General features: G+C 44.9%; 1 protein-coding gene across 2 annotated transcripts in view; it reads left to right on the top strand.

Annotated features, from left to right (window-relative positions):
• CKAP2L (cytoskeleton associated protein 2 like) overlaps positions 1-17642 on the top strand; it is a 40597-nt gene that overhangs the window by 13287 nt on the left and 9668 nt on the right. Inside the window, exons 3-5 of one of the 2 annotated variants that reach the window (XM_038384880.1) lie at positions 4804-4870; positions 9972-11278; positions 13810-14011. In XM_038384880.1, the coding sequence (XP_038240808.1) occupies positions 4804-4870; positions 9972-11278; positions 13810-14011 (1576 nt within the window). The remainder of the gene's footprint in view (positions 1-4803; positions 4871-9971; positions 11279-13809; positions 14012-17642) is intronic. The other variant, XM_043502973.1, reaches the window with a different exon arrangement.

Genomic DNA, 17642 nt, shown 5'->3' with positions numbered 1-17642 from the left:
ATAATGGCCAAAATTGAATCCATATGTTGCCTTTGGTAGTGGAGGGCCTCGAGGGCTGCATGGCTTGGCGGTTTCTAAAGATCAGAAATACAGCTTAGTAAGGAGGGGAGAAAATCCATAATCTTTCAGTCACTTAGTCAGTGCACAGTTATGATCAGAGATGTATTCTCTATCTAGGCCCTTGTATCCCACCATCCAAGTATTATCTGAGCTCCTTACTGAGCAAAAATTAATCTCTATAGAAATTCCTGTTGAGTTGGTAATCTTTATTAATATTGCACTGCAGTTTGTCATGCTGTCTGGAGTGGCTCCTGGCCCTAAGAGAGGGACTCGGGGTCGATACCCCAAGCTGGTGATGTGTTCTATAATTAGATTTCACCAAGCCAGTAATAAATGTGAACTCCTGGATCACTATATGAGTCTTATTATGGAGTCACAGACAGTCCCCTTAGGGCAGGGGTGGGGAACCTTTTTTCTATTGGGGGGCCACTGACTGACAGAAAAATCAGTCATGGGGCCCACACAGCCCTGTCAGGGGGGAAGGGGCCATCAGGGCTTCCCCTAGATTCTGGGGTGGGGCCAGAAATGAGAGGTTCAGGGAGTGGGCTAGGGTAGGGGGTTGGGTGCAGGCTCTGGGAGGGGGTTGGGGTGCAGGAGGGGGCTGGGGTGTGGGAGGGGGCTTGGGGTTGGGGTGCAGGAGGGGGCTTATGGCTGGGGCAGGGAGTTTGGAGTGGACGTGCAGGCTCTGCGAGTGAGTTAGGGTGCAGGAGGGAGTTTTGACTTTGGGCTGGGGGTTTGGGGTGGGTGTACATTCTCTGGGAGTGGGTTGGGGTGCGGGGGGGGGCTCAGGGCTGGGGCCGGGGGGTTGTGGTGTGGGAGAGGGTGAGGGGTGTGGGCTCTGGCCAGGTGCTGCTTAGCTCAGATGGCAGCGCAGCAGGTTCCCCTCCCTGCCCTAGCCCTTTGCCACTCCTGGAAGCGGCCACGATGTGGCCAGGCGGCTCTGTATGGTGCAGGCAGAGATAGGCGCACATGGATTTGGAGCTTCCCTGATCACCCCTGTGCCTAGAAAGAGCCACAGAGATAGCTGACCGACAGGCCTGGCATCCTAGTTTCCCCACACAGTGGGGCGAGCCAGTGCTTGCAGTTCCAGCCCCATGGAGGGGACACCGAGGCTCAGGGCTTCCAGCCAGTGGCGCAGAGACTTGCCGTGGGCCAGATGTAATTAAGTAGGGGGCCAGAGGTTCCCCACCCCTGCCTTACAGTATGTCTACATTGGTAAGTTTTTATGCCAAAAGTTATACCATTTTTAAAGCCCTTTAATTAAAAGCGCTGTTGCATGTCCACACTAACTCCTTGTGCTGCTGGAGCAGCTGTGGTAGCTATTCCACTATGCAACTGGCCGTAGGGTGCTTTGGGAAGGGTTTGCAATGCCTCTTGGAGCAGGGACAACCTCACATGATGTAGGTTTCTCAATTCCATTGCCAGCTGCTTTTCAACTAACGTGGGGGGGACGGTGTGTGACTGCAAGTGTGTGTAGGGGGAGAAGACAGACAGCATGTGTTATAGTAGAGTGTTGGCATGCTGTCTCATAAATTCAGACAGTCGTTGGAAGTAACCAGTCCTGAGTCATGGGGAGGGGGAGACCCCAACCTTAGGGGAGCCTCCCTCCCTAGCTCTGCACCTCAGTCTCTCTCACTGTCATGCACGCATGCACCCCTGTTTGCCTCTGTTTCTATTGTGGGAGATAGCAGGAGCATTCCTCAATAATGATTTGCTTTATGTCCCAGCCCAGGCTGTCAGAACATCAGAAAGGAGCTTTGAAAGGGGAGGGACTCAGGGCTGCCGAGTTCAAAACAATGAGCAGAGTGGTCACTGCAGGCATTGTGGGACACTTCCGGAGACCAACTGCAGCGCTAAAAGCAACCAAGGCGTTCACACTGGCACTACAGCATTAAAGCCTCAGCGCAAAAGGCCTTATGTCTATCATTGGGATGGTTTTATTACAGCGCTGAAACTTAGGAGTTTGGGCGCAAAAGACTTGTCAATGTGGATGCCACTTTGTTTCAGTGCAAAAAGCTGACTTTTAGTGCAAAGCTTACAAATGTAGACCAGGCCTTACACTGGAAAGTCTATCTTGCCACCCAGCTGAAATTGGACTTTGTGATAAAACGGTTGGTTACACCAAAAATCACATCACATTTAGATTGCTTCTAGTCCTAAGAGACTAGTCACTTGCCCTAAATCAACTGGTACTCTATATCTTACACTCAAGACAGTGCTGGTAGTCAATTCTATAGTAAACTAAGTTTTATTAGCTAAGAAAGGGAAATAAGAGTTTGAGAGGTTAAAGCAGGTAAAATATATTGACAGATAAGTCAGTTTGTCATTCTAAATGGTGGCAGTGATATAATAAACTGTCAGTTTCCCAAAAGTCTTTTCAGGGTTCTCCGATTGTCTCTGGGGATTTCTGCTTTGTGTCTGGTACACTTCCCTGTAAAGAGTCCAAACAATCCAGAGATGAAAGATCTTTCCTTGAATCCATACTTATAGCTTCTTCTCACAGAAAACAAGCTGACAGTGTTAGTACCCACATGGGCTTTTCCTTTGACAGAGAACAAGGAAAGCATTTTGGGTCTTTGACCTCTCACAGAATGACCACTTGCTTTGAAATTAGTACTTTTCTGTTAAAGTTCTTCATTTGCATTTCACAATGTGTCCTTGTTCTTTGATGGGTTATTTTGTTACGGGGATGTACACAATGTAAATGTTTGCTACTACATTATAACAGGATACAGATAAGTGAAAACAATGCAAGAAACTTCTCATGAAGTTTAAACACCAAGTACACTCTCATACTGTGACAGGTTCCCTGGGGTGCAACCTGGAACTGGGGTACTGCTGAGCCTTCTGGCTTACCAACCTGGGCTCCTTCTCACACTGTGATGCTATTACAAACAGCAAACCTCTCCAGGTACTGCACTTAACACATCATCAAGCAGTTGGTGCTTGGTGGTCACTCCTTTCAAAATCTTTAGCAAGACAGCTGTTCTTTAAGAGCGAGGATGTGCTGTGGTTTAAGCTGGTGGAGCTGAGGACCAAGTGGGGCCACAAAGGACACATCACAGAGCTGCTAGGGACTCATGGTCACATGAAGTGTCATTTTGATGGGCAGCTGAAATCCTAGGACATGGTGCTGCTGAATCTGTACAAGTGCATCTTTCCTAAATGGACTTATGACCCGCATGTGCCGGAGCCGGTACCGTGGGTGAGAAAAGAACAGCAGCTCCCTATGCAGGACGTGAAGATGGAATAACCCTCCAGGCCTAATGTGGCTGCTGTGGTTCGCACCTCCTGCACCCCACGTGGGTGCTTTGGCTGTTTCAAAGCCTCGGGAGAAGTAGGAAGAATTGCCCTGGACTTTGCCTTTCCTGGGGTTTGTATCTAGCATTCACGCTGGCTGCTGCAGCATTAGATCTGGCTCACAACTGCCTATGCCCTAGCCTCCAATGCCAGTTTATTTCAATGGTAAATATATCTTCACTTCAATTTAAAAAAAAAAAAATCCATAGGCAGGGACACGCCTAGCTGTGATACATGAATGCTTTTGACAACCATTCATGAACCAACAATAAAGAGGCTCCAGCCAATTCCTCACAGCTCCCTCGTCTAGGACCCCAGAACTGCTCCCTCGTCTAGGACCCCAGAACTGTACCCTCTTGCCCTGGACAGAAGCCTGACCAGTGTAAGTTTATAACCCAGTCCACCATTCCCTCAGTGTGGAGAGGACATGCGCTAGCTCTTGTTCCTAAGCAGATTTCCCAAGCACTTTATGCCAAAACACATTGTTTTAGGTAAAATATAAAACAGATTTATTAACTACAGAAAGATAGATTTTAAGTGACTATAAGTAATAAGCATACAAATCAAAATTGATTACCTAAGAAATAAAAGTAAAATCACAATTTGAGCTCTATAAACTAGACAGGATTTAAATCAAGCATTGTCTCACCCTAATGGTATAGTTCCTTAATACAGGGGGTGGGATTTCTCTCTTCAGCCTCGGACCACCTCCCCAGTTCAGTCTTTTGTTCTCCAGATGTGTTTCCAGGTGTTGAGTTGTGAGGGGAGCAAGGACAAGCGATGATGTCACTTCCCCCTTTTATAGCTTCTTCCAGCTTGCTGGAAAGATCCTTTGCTATGATGTGAGGCAAGCAGTCTCAATAGGTGCTATCTCTGAGAAGTCCCCATTGTATATCGTTCTTGGGACAGTCCTTGTGAGTATGTATTCCCTTTAATGGGTCATTAGCGCACCTGCTTCCTCCATTGTTGTACCTGAAAGACTGGATGTGGGTGTTTCCAACTTCACAACAGTTTTCAGTAACACACACACACAGCAAAACTCCATAACTCCACATAGCACATACAATTCCACAGGATATTAATGTTCAACAGATTAAGACTTTTAAAATGATACCTTTAAAAGGAAGGCTTTGTATAAAACATATCATAATCATAACACCATGGTAAATATGGGGTTGGCAGGGTGTTGCTTTAGGGTACAGTGTCACATATACATTTAACAATCACTTTGATCTATACTAATACATAAGTGAATTGACCTGGGGCTCTGGCATGAGCTGGCACCTGGTTTGCCAGTGTCACACAGTTTACTAACTAGTCTCTGCTATTAAAAAGCATCTCAGAAACTACTAACACTAAAACTGCTTTTGAATTGTTGCCTAATGTTTAATCCTTCATCCAACATCCTGTTTGGTACATTGATATTTTGTTTGATTTTTATAGACCCTATTTAAAGGACCGGACCAATCAGCCAAATCCACAGTTACCACCACTTTCTAAATCAGGGCCTGTAAGTAGAAAAGACCTTTCTCTTATGACGTTCTAGTTTTGTATTCTTTGCTGGAATCAGCCCAGACATGGTTAGGGACTCTGTAGAAACACACAATAAGAGCCACACCAGCAGGGGCTCGTTCACCTGCACATCTAGCAATGTGATATATGGTAGCATATATCAGGATGGTGTGGATTGCACCCTCAGCAAGTTTGCAGATGACACTAAACTGGGAGGAGAGGTAGATATGTTGGAGGTTAGGGATAGGATACAGAGGGCCCTAGACAAATTAGAGGATTGGGGCAAAAGAAATCTGATGAGGTTCAGCAAGGACAAGTGCAGAGTCCTGCACTTAGGACGGAAGAATCCCATGCACCGCTACAGACTCTGGACCGAATGGCTCAGCAGCAGTTCTGCAGAAAAGGACCTAGGGGTTACAGTGGACGAGAAGCTGGATACGAGTCAACAGTGTGCCCTTGTTGCCAAGAAGGCCAATGGCATTTTGGGATGTATAAGCAGGGGAATTGCCAGCAGATTGAGGGACGTGATTGTTCCCCTCTATTCGACATTGGTGAGGCCTCATCTGGAGTATTGAGTCCAGTTTTGGGCCCCACACTACAAGAAAGATGTGGAAAAATTGGAAAATGTCCAGCGGAGGGCAACAAAAGTGATTAGGAGACTGGAACACATGATTTATGAGGAGAGACTGAGGGAACTGGGATTGTTTAGTCTGCGGAAGAGAAGAATGAGGGGGGATTTGATAGCTGCTTTCAACTACCTGAAAGGGGGTTCTAAAGATGATGGATCTAGACTGTTCTCAGTGGTAGCAGATGACAGAACGAGGAGTAATGGTCTCAAGTTGCAGTGGGGAAGGTTTAGGTTGGATATTAGGAAAAACTTTTTCACTAGGAGGGTGGTGAAGCACTGGAATGCGTTACCTAGGGAGGTGGTGGAATCTCCTTCCTTAGAGGTTTTTAAGGTCAGGCTTGACAAAGCCCTGGCTGGGATGATTTAGTTGGGGATTAGTCCTGCGTTGAGCAGGGGATTGGACTAGATGACCTCCTGAGATCCCTTCCAACCCTGATATTCTATGATATGCCAGCAGTGCCCCCTGCCATGTATATTGGCCAAACTGCACAGTCTCTACACAAAAGAATAAATGAACACAAATCGGACATCAAGAATTGTAACATTTAAAACCCAGTAGGAAAGCACTTCAGTCTCCCTGGACACTCAATAACTGACTTAAAAGTGGCGTTTTTTCAACAAAAAAAACTTCAAAAACAGACTTCAACGAGAAACTGCAGAACTGGAATTAATTTGCAAATTAGACACCAACAAATTAGGCCTGAATAAAGACTAGGAGTGGCTGGGTCACTACAAAAAGTAACTTCCCCTCTGTTGATATTCACCCCTCCTTGTCAACTGTTTAGAATAGGTCACTTCCACCTTGATTGAATTGGCCACCTAAGAACTGACCCCTCCACACACAACCCCAACTTGCTACGGAAACTCCCAACTTTTCATGTGCTGTAATATATATATACACTGCTTACTGTATTTTTCACTCCCTGCATCTGATGAAGTGGGTTTTAGCCCACGAAAGCTTATGCCCAAATAAATTTGTTAGTCTCTAAGGTGCCGCAAGGACTCCCGTTGTTTTTGCTGATACAGACTAACACGGCTACCCACTCTGAAACCTGACACAATAAAATGGATTCCTTGCCCTAAAGAGATTGGTGTCAATGGAGTGCTAGCTAGCTTGGCACAAGAGGCAATTAAATACAAATCTTTTCTTACTAAATGTATTAAAAATGCTGAAGACCTGTAGTCACTAAGCATTAAATTCAGACTTTAAAATATCACCATTATAGATTTTCCTTCTGGAAACATGCCAATATGCTTGTTGTTTCAGCCACTGTTAAGATAGAGTTATCTCTGGGGTGAAACACCAGCTCTCTACCAGGGTAGCAACACTGCACAGAAGTTCAGAACTGAAAGTGTGTACTACATCCAAACAAAACTAAATCACCTTAAATTGCTATTTTTAAATGATTTTTGTTCTCCTTTGGGTGATTGTCAACATACATATTTCACTGTTGGTATGTGCATGCCTAGTTAACTTGAGAGGGAGGCTTTTGGTCAGCAGTCCCTGTTGGATTGGCGCATGTATGTATTTCAAAAATTAAGGAAATTAGTTAGGGAAGTGGATTGGACTGAAGAACTTGTGGATCTAAAGGTAGAGGAGGCCTGGGATTACTTTAAATCAAAGCTGCAGAAGCTATCGGAAGCCTGTATCCCAAGAAAGGGGAAAAAATTCATAGGAAGGAGTTGTAGACCAAGCTGGATGAGCAAGCATCTTAGAGAGGTGATTAAGAAAAAGCAGAAAGCATACAGGGAGTGGAAGATGGGAGGGATCAGTAAGGAAAGCTACCTAATTGAGGTCAGAACATGTAGGGATAAAGTGAGAAAGGCTAAAAGTCGAGTTGAGTTGGACCTTGCAAAGGGAATTAAAACCAATAGTAAAAGGTTCTATAGCTATATAAATAAGAAGAAAACTAAGAAGAAGTGGGGCCGCTAAACACTGAGGATGGAGTGGAGGTTAAAGATAATCTAGGCATGGCCCAATATCTAAACAAATACTTTGCCTCAGTCTTTAATAAGGCTAAAGAGGATCTTGGGGATAATGGTAGCATGACAAATGGGAATGAGGATATGGAGGCAGATATTACCATATCTGAGGTAGAAGCGAAACTGAAACAGCTTAATGGGACTAAATCGGGGGGCCCAGATAATCTTCATCCAAGAATACTAAAGGAATTGGCACCTGAAATTGCAAGCCCATTAGCAAGAATTTTTAATGAATCTGTAAACTCAGGAGTTGTACCGAATGATTGGAGAATTGCTAATATAGTTCCTATTTTTAAGAAAGGGAAAAAAATGTGATCCGGGTAACTACAGGCCAGTTAGTTTGACATCTGTAGTATGCAAGGTCCTGGAAAAAATTCTGAAGGAGAAATTAGTTAAGGACATTGACGTCAATGGTAAATGGGACAAAATACAACATGGTTTTACAAAAGGTAGATTGTGCCAAACCAACCTAATCTCCTTTTTTGAAAAAGTAACAGATTTTTTAGATAAAGGAAACGCAGTGGATCTAATTTACCTAGATTTCAGTAAGGCATTTGATACCGTGCCACATGGGGAATTATTAGTTAAATTGGAGAAGATGGGGATCAATATGAACATCAAAAGGTGGATAAGGAATTGGTTAAAAGGGAGACTGCAACGGGTCCTACTGAAAGGCGAACTGTCAGGTTGGAGGGAGGTTACCAGTGAGGTTCCTCAGGGACCGGTTTTGGGACCAATTTTATTTAATCTTTTTATTACTGACCTTGGCACAAAAAGTGGGAGTGTGCTAATAAAGTTTGCAGATGATACAAAGCTGGGAGGTATTGCCAATTCGGAGAAGGATCGGGATATTATACAGGAGGATCTGGATGACCTTGTAAACTAGAGTAATAGTAATAGGATGAAATTTAATAGTGAGAAGTGCAAGGTTATGCATTTAGGGATTAATAACAAGAATTTTAGTTATAAGTTGGGGATGCATCAATTAGAAGTAACGGAAGAGGAGAAGGACCTTGGAGTATTGGTTGATCATAGGATGACTATGAGCTGCCAATGTGATATGGCTGTGAAAAAAGCTAATGCGGTTTTAGGATGCATCAGGAGAGGCATTTCCAGTAGGGATAAGGAGGTTTTAGTACCATTATACAAGGCACTGGTGAGACCTCCCCTAGAATACTGAGTGCAGTTCTGGTCTCCCATGTTTAAAAAGGATGAATTCAAACTGGAGCAGGTACAGAGAAGGGCTCCTAGGATGATCCGAGGAATGGAAAACTTGTCTTATGAAAGGAGACTTAAGGAGCTTGGCTTGTTTAACCTAACTAAAAGAAGGTTGAGGGGAGATATGATTGCTCTCTATAAATATATTAGAGGGATAAATACAGGAGAGGGAGAGGAATTATTTCAGCTCAGCACCAATGTGGACACAAGAACAAATGGGTATAAATTGGCCACCAGGAAGTTTAGACTTGAAATTAGATGAAGGTTTCTAACCATCAGAGGAGTGAAGTTTTGGAATAGCCTTCCAAGGGAAGCAGTGGGGGCAAAAGATCTATCTGGCTTTAAGATTAAACTCAATAAGTTTATGGAGGAGATGGTATGATGGGATAATGTGATTTTGGTAAGTAATTGATCTTTAAATATTCAGGGTAAATAGGACTAATCCCCTGAGATGGGATATTAGATGGATGGGATCTCAGTTACCCAGGAAAGAATTTTCTGTAGTATCTGGCTGGTGAATCTTACCCATATGCTCAGGGTTTAGCTGATCGCCATATTTGGGGTCGGGAAGGAATTTTCCTCCCGGGCAGATTGGAGAGGCCCTGGAGGTTTTTTGCCTTCCTCTGTAGCATGGGGCATGGGTGACTTGAGGGAAGCTTCTCTGCTCCTTGAAGTCTTTAAACCATGATTTGAGGACTTCAATAGCTCAGACATAGGTGAGGTTTTCGTAGGAGTGGGTGGGTGAGATTCTGTGGCCTGCGCTGTGCAGGAGGTCGGACTAGATCAGAATGGTCCCTTCTGACCTTAGTATCTATGAATCTATTGGGATAGCACTCCAACACTGAGTACAATGCATACATCCCCAAGCATTAAGAACTACCCTGTTTGCAAGGCTCTTGTGCCTTTTAACGATGGATACACTCAGTGCCTCATTTGCTTAGAAGATGGGCACATCACAGACTTCTCTGAGTGCACTCAAAAGTTGAGTCTCATCTCAAGATGCACCTTATGGAGAGGTCCATGCATGTGGCCTCTGATATTGAAAACTTCAGGACAGCTGTGTCCATTACTCTTTCATGTAGACAGCTACCACAGGGCCTCTGTGCGATAGAGAATGGTTGTGGAAAGAGGGCCCAAGAATTGCAAACAAGAAAGAACTATCTCTCAAATGTATATGAAGTATGAACTCCTGGTCTAATTTTGAATCTGGGGGTGGATTCTGTTCATTTCTCTTATTTTTAAGACTAATGTTTATCTTTTCTCTCCTCAGGTTGTCCAGACCAAGAAGGATGTTCTCTCAAAAGTGTCCAAATGCATACCAAAGGATCATGCACCTGCTGTCAAAAATACAAGAAGTGCAGGTCATGCTCTTCAGCACAGGTCCTCAAATGCCCCTGGGTCCCAGAGGCCAAAAACTGTACCTCCCAACCTTCTGGGAAGGAGTACAAGGCCACCTGCCAACCTTCTGCCAAACAAAAGCCATTGTGTGCAACTGAACAGAATGGCAACATCTTCTACCTGTCATCAGTTAAATCAAATACAAGAGACTGGGAAATCTGAAAATCGGGAGACAGTCACAGATCAAAGGGCTGTAATGTTGACCCAGACTGGAAAAGATCCCCAGTGTGGGGAGCACCACTCAGTAACTGAGAATTTGCAAAAAATGGTAGACTGTGATAAAGTAAACCTTCCTAGTAAAACCACTCTAGAATCTTCTGAGAACAGGACAGAGTCTGGGCTGGACATCAAAGTACAATCTAGGACTGGTTTAAACAAGCCAGAGAGCAAAATAGGTTTGGTTCACAGGCATACCTTGGGCACAGCTCCAAGGAATAATGTGGGTCTGAAAGACCGAGTTACTGCCTGTTGGACCAGTAAGGAACTAATTCAGAATAAACTAGCAAAATCTCCACCTGGCTGTAAAGTCATGTGTCCTCAAAGACCAAGCAGCAAAGCCCTGGGGTCAGTGCCTCCTTCCCAGATATTTACTGTTTCTAGGACTTGGCTATCCAAGAAATCAGGTGCAGAAAAACAGTGTCTACGTCCCAGTTTTGTGAGGCAAAACACAGTGAAATTACAGGCAGTTGGAAGGCTCAGTCTTGCAAGACAGCCCACACAAAAGCAATATGTGAAGCACTCAAGAACATGTAAAACTCCTGGCACTCTGGAAGTTGGAAGGTCCAAACAACAGGCTAGAGCTGGACAAGATTTGAAACTGACAAGGTGTCCCATAAATTCTCATGTCTCCAAGAGGCCCTCTGTGATGGAACTGAAAGCAAAATCAAAACCCATGTCAGAGAGACCCAATTCAAAAACAAGTGGCACAGCCAACTGGCAAATGAATGCAACAAAAGGGAAGCAGTGCATTAAAGACTTGAGGGAAGCTTCTCAGACTTGTAATACAAAATCCAAAAGCACTCTCCCCAGAAATTGTACTGCAAGCACATGCATGTCCAGAGACCAAACCAGTGTTGGCATGCTTAGGAATATGAGAGAAACACCTAAGCGGGAGCTGTTAAGGGTAAAAGAGGTTCTGGGTAATCAGGATCCCAAGACCTCAGCTGCTGAGAATCGCAAGTGAGTAACTTCCTTTCTGGTTCTCCTCATTTCTCTCCTGCCTGTAACCCTGAACATGGCAGCTAACCTGTTTCCTCACTCCTTCACCAAACCAGGTTGTCTTCATGGAGAGACAGGAGTCAACCCAAAGGAGATGAGCTCCTGCCTCATGGTGGCAAGGGCTCTGCTTTACCTTTCTGTTGCCTCCCTCTCCATGAGGGAGTCAAATGCCCTGGCTGGGCCTCTACCTTCTCCCCCACTCCACTGGTGCAGTAACTGTGTCTAATTCAGCTACTGATACCTCTTGAAGGAAGTTTCTCTTCAAGGGAAAGCTTACTTATTGCTAAATTAGATACAGCCATCCTGAGGCAGAATAAAATGCTCGAGGTTCATTTGTTCACCAGGATTCCAGTGTTTTTCCACCTCACAGATGGATGCTTACCACCAGATTTCGTCCACAATTTGGATATGTATTAAACTGCAGTATTCTGTCAGTACCCTTCTAAACAACACTGTGAATAAGAGAGAAGGGCTCAGTATTTCCCATGCAACAAGCAATATCTAAAACATATGCAGGAAATGTAGCTCTTTGAATTGTATTCAGTGCATTGTTTGAGGTGGTCTGCTGAAAGCAGGCTAGGGTAAATCCTATTGTCTGGGATATGGACAGATCCGGTCTCGGGAAGTGAAATGTTTATTACCTAGTGCCAGGTAGACATGCTGCTAATCTGCACCAAGATATCTGTAACATTTCAATAGGTGTTCTATTCCTTCAGAAATAGTTTACCAGATCTATTCAGGATTATGTCAACCTGAAAGGGGATGGAATATCTTCTTAAATTGACCTGCAAATTCTGTTGGTAGTAGTCTGTCCTTTTTAGTGGTTTGGGGCTACTGAAGTGTTCTACATTCTGACTGGCATTAATGTCCAGAGCAGGGATCTGCAACCTTTGGCACGCGGCCCACCAGGGTAAGCCCCCTGGCAGGCTGGGCTGGTTTGTTTACCTGGCGCGTCTGCAGGTTCGGCCAATCGCAGCTCCCACTGGCCATGGTTTGCCGCTCCAGGCCAATGGGGGCTGCAGAAAGGGCGGCCAGCACATCCCTTGGCCCGTGCCACTTCCCACTGCCCCCATTGGCCTGGAGCGGTGAACCGCGGCCAGTGGGATCTGCAATCGGCCGAATCTGCGGACCCACCAGGTAAACAAACCAGTTCAGCTCGCCATGGGGTCTTACTCTGGTGGGCCGCATGCCAAAGGTTGTCGATTCTTGGTCCAGAGACCGAAAAAACACATGAATGAGAAATAGATGAGATTTCTAAGCCACGAGTCTGCCTCAGCATCCAGGTTACAATCAAGCTCTGGCCTGTTTCTGACCAGAACATTTGAAAGGTAAAGAACCGTACTCTTTTCCCTCTGTCCTGCAGACTATGCAAACTGGCTGCTTTGAAAAGCAATCATCTTGGGTGGTGGGCCCATTCTTTTACTAAAATCACTGCTCCTCGCCTCCAGAAAAACCCTACAACTTTACTGCCTATTGAATTCCTCTCTCTTGTGCTCATTTCAAGCTGCTGTCTGGGAAAGCACAGAATCTAAACCTTCTAATGTATCTGAAAGTACCTGAAAAATTCTATGAATTATGGAGTTGCTTTAAGGCAAATATTTGGCCCTGAATATAATAATTTTAAACTGGATGGGTTTGTTTAGAGCTGCCTATTAGTAGGGCCTAAATCTGCCAGGTCATCATATCTTCTAGTCTGAGCTTCAAAAACATACCTAATTAACTAAAGGTTGATCAAGAATGGAGACAGAGTCCTGCTGAAATTCCAGGGTACACCTAGGAGAAGGGAAGGGGAGGCACTCTGGGCTCCTTTCTTCTCCCATCAGAGTGTTATCTCTGGAACTCACTGGGTAGCTTCTTTCATATCAACCTGGTAAGTAGGTCTCTGCTAAACTTGGAGCTCTCCCTTTCTCCTGTGCATATCTTACCCCGCCCCGCTACTTACCCCCAGCAAAAACAGTAAAGTGAAACTTGCTAGAACAGGGCCAGTTTCACTTTGCAGTGGGCCTGAGAGTGCAATGAGATTGTGCTAATGTTGCACTTTGGATAGAAAGGGATTGTAAATTCAGATGCAGCAAGAAGGGTTCTCTGAAATTTCCCATAGCATAGGACAAGTGTTGAAGCTTATGGCTTTAGTTTAATGCTGAATCAGCAGAAGGCTGTATTCAGAATGTAGTAATTTGTTTATAAATCAGTCAAGCACTGTAGCGATGGTCTGACTGGAAACACCAGTGATCTCACCATCTTACTGAGTAGGAAAGAAGAGGTGCACCTGACTCTTTAATTTTAAAAAAGAGGGTTCTTTCCTAGCCTTGCCCAGCTCTTTCAATAGATCTTGAAATATTTGTCATATCTATTAGCTCTTTATGAGCAACACAGTGGACTCAACATATGACTAAGACAAAAATCAGAGCTGTAGCCCAGGGGATAGCGTTGGTAAATGAGAACTGGTAATCTGATGTTGATGACCTAATGATCTATTTGCCCTTTGATAGGAAGCAACTGAAGCAGTGGTTGGCATCCAAAGGGAAATCGTATAAACGTCCGCCCATGACACTGCCTGCTAAAAAGTCAGTCAAGACGATGATGAACCTGTCCTTCTGGAATGGCATGGAGGAGGAGGAGAAGAGAAAGCAGCTCTGTGTGTCGGACAAGATCAACAGCATGTTGACAGAGTGTCTGGAACTCGCTGAGAAGGTGAGGACAGAGCAGGAGTGGCTTTAACAACCTGCTCCTCTTAATGTCTTTTGGGAGACTGTTAGGCAGAGATAGCATATGAAGTTTTGCAGAGGTAGCTTGAGGCAACCCTAACTTATAATACAGGGGCATGGTTTGTGAAGACTGCAGGCCCCAGCATGCAGCATTCTTTTTGCTCAGTGGCCTTACTGCTTGGATCTGGCCTGCCAGATGCTTCCACTGGATAATGGGATGGATCACTTGATAGTTGCCCTGTTCTGTTCATTCCCTCTGAAGCATCTGGCATTGACCACTGTCGAAAGACAGGATACTGGACTAGACAGACCATCAGTCTGGCCGTTATTATAGTTATCAATCAGACCCATTCTGCAGTGTCTCTGTAGTCAACATGAGGACCATTGCAATTTGCTCTTTAATGCCTAAATTAGGTGCAGCCATCTGGGTTGGAGCAAACTCCCAGTACAGATCTAAGGCAAAATTGCAGTGTCCATACTGACCCAATTTCTTTCCTACCAATGAAATATTAATGTGATAGGATGAAAATCTGTTGCTCAGCTTTCCTTGAAGGATTCCATAGCCCACTGCAGTAAGAGATGTAATTGAGATCCTGTGGACTGTGGAGTTTTCAGTTACCGAGCAAAGCAGCACTGAAATCTGTGCTAAAATGAGAATTTTACATCATTAATAGATGACAAACTAATTGATACCTTGAGCGTTACCCATGATTTAAAAGTTCTTGTCAGAAATTTTTTCTTGCTGCTCACAGTGCATTTGGTCCCAGAAACTTCCAAGTCCAGCATCATACCTTAACTTGTGTCTAAATCTGAACATTTTAAGAACCTTACTGTTGTTGAATTTCATTGCTGGAAATGCCACGTGACTGTACATGATCTGTATAGGTATTTATGTGGTCCCCCATCACCACAGTATCAGCTCCTCAAAAATGAAATGTATCTTCGCAACACCCCTGTGATACATCTGTGACACTTCGGGATTCAACCCAGATCAGGAAGGGATTGTGTAATTGCCTGCCCCACAACCCTGGGTACCTTACATGTTATGCTGCTGTGGCTGACAGCTCTGACACCAACAGCATGCACACAATCATGCAGGTCACATCCTGGCTTCCACTGTCCAGTGACCAACATTCTCCCAGTCCCAAATTTCCCCAAAGCTATCTCCTTGCAGTGTCCAGCCCTCTCCTGGAGCACTTGCAAAAGTTAAATTTGTTGCTCCTTTTAAAGAGACCAGTACGCTACAACTCATTAATTTAACTGTGATTTGACATACATTTCAATCACAGCACTGAACTGGTTTATAGTAAAATTAAAACAAGTTCATTTAACAAAAGGACACAGGATTAAGTGATACCAGGTGTAAGGAATAAAGATAGAAAGGATCACAAACAAATGTAAAAAATGCTTTCTAATGACTTAAGACCTAACTTAACAAGCTACAGTCTTTGGTGAGGACTCCTTGAATGATCTTTCTTTTCCAGCAGTAGTTGACTAGCTCTTAGTCAGAATCCGCACAGACTCCAAGCTGCTGGTTTTCCTTGCCTTCTCAGGTGAAAGATAACTTAGGGGTTCTGTGCCCTTTTCTCTATAGTCCAGTAAACCTTTGAAAAGAGTGTCTGTCATAGAATCATGGAATATCAGGGTTGGAGGGGACCTCAGGAGGTCATCCAGTCCAACCCCCTGCTCAAAGCAGGACCAATCCCCAACTAAATCATCCCAGCCAGGGCTTTGTCAAGCCTGACCTTAAAAACTTCTAAGGAAGGAGATTCCACCACCTCCCTAGGTAACGCATTCCCGTGTTTCACCACCCTCCTAGTGAAAAAGTTTTTCCTAATATCCAACCTAAACCTCCCCCACTGCAACTTGATACCATTACTCCTCGTTCTGTCATCTGCTACCACTGAGAACAGTCTAGATCCATCCTCTTTGGAATCCCCTTTCAGGTAGTTGAAAGCAGCTATCAAATCCCCCCTAATTCTTCTCTTCCGCAGACTAAACAATCCCAGTTCCCTCAGCCTCTCCTCATAGGTCATGTGTTCCAGTCCCCTAATCATTTTTGTTGCCCTCCGCTGGACTCTCTCCATTTTTTCCCACATCCTTCTTGTAGTGTGGGGCCCAAAACTGGACACAGTACTCCAGATGAGGCCTCACCAATGTCGAATAAAGGGGAACGATCACGTCCCTCAATCTGCTGGCGATGCCCCTACTTATACATCCCAAAATTGGCCGCCTTGGCAACAAGGGCCCACTGTTTACTCATATCCAGCTTCTCATCCACTGTAACCCCTAGGTCCTTTTCTGCAGAACTGCTGCTGAGCCATTCGGTCCTTAGTCTGTAGCGGTGCATGGGATTCTTCTGTCCTAAGTGCAGGACTCTGCACTTGTCCTTGCTGAACTTCATCAGATTTCTTTTGGCCCAATCCTCTAATTTGTCTAGGGCCCTCTGTATCCTATCCCTACCCTCCAGTGTATCTACCTCTTTTCCCAATTTAGTGTCATCTGCAAACTTGCTGAGGGTGCAATCCACACCATCCTCCAGATCATTTATGAAGATACTGAACAAAACCGGCCCCAGGACCGACCCTTGGGGCACTTCACTTGATACCGGCTGCCAACTAGACATGGAGCCATTGATCACTACCTCTTGAGCCTGACAATCTAGCCAACTTTCTATCCACCTTATAGTCCATTCATCCAGCCCATACTTCTTTAACTTGCTGGAAAGAATACTGTGGGAGACAGTGTCAAAAGCTTTGCTAAAGTCAAGGTACAACACGTCCACTGCTTTCCCCTCATCCACAGAGCCAGCTATCTCGTCATAGAAGGCAATTAGGTTAGTCAGGCATGACTTGCCCTTGGTGAATCCACGCTGACGTTCCTGATCACTTTCCTGTCCTCTAAGTGCTTCAGAATTGATTCCTTGAGGACCTGCTCCATGATTTTTCCAGGGACTGAGGTGAGGCTGACTGGCCTGTAGTTCCCCGGATCCTCCTCCTTCCCTTTTTTAAAGATGGGCACTACATTAGCCTTTTTCCAGTCGTCCGGGACTTCCCCCGATCGCCATGAGTTTTCAAAGATAATGGCCAATGGCTCTGTAATCCCATCTGCCAACTCCTTTAGCACTCTCTGATGCAGCGCATCCAGCCCCATGGACTCGTCCAGCTTTTCTAAATAGTGCTGAACCACTTCTTTCTCCACAGAGGGCTGGTCACCTCCTCCCCATGCTGTGCTGCCCAGAGCAGTAGTCTGGGAGCTGAGCTTCTTCGTGAAGACAGAGGCAAAAAAAGCATTGAGTACATTAGCTTTTTCCACATCCTCTGTCACTAGGTTGCCCCCCTCATTCAGTAAGGGGCCCACACTTTCCTTGACTTTCTTCTTGTTGCTCACATACCTGAAGAAACCCTTCTCGTTACTCTTAACATCTCTTGCTAGCTGCAACTCCAGGTGTGACTGGGCCTTTCTGATTTCACTCCTGCATGCCCGAGCAATATTTTTAGACTCTTCCCTGGTTTTGTCCAGTCTTCCACTTCTTATAAGCTTCTTTTTTGTGTTTAAGATCAGCAAGGATTTCACTGTTAAGCCAAGCTGGTCGCCTGCCATATTTGCTATTCTTT

Source organism: Dermochelys coriacea, chromosome 26, assembly GCF_009764565.3.
Source record: "Dermochelys coriacea isolate rDerCor1 chromosome 26, rDerCor1.pri.v4, whole genome shotgun sequence".
Classification (NCBI taxonomy): domain Eukaryota; kingdom Metazoa; phylum Chordata; order Testudines; family Dermochelyidae; genus Dermochelys; species Dermochelys coriacea.
Note: the sequence above shows the minus strand (reverse complement) of the source record. Positions and strands in the feature narration are given on the sequence as shown.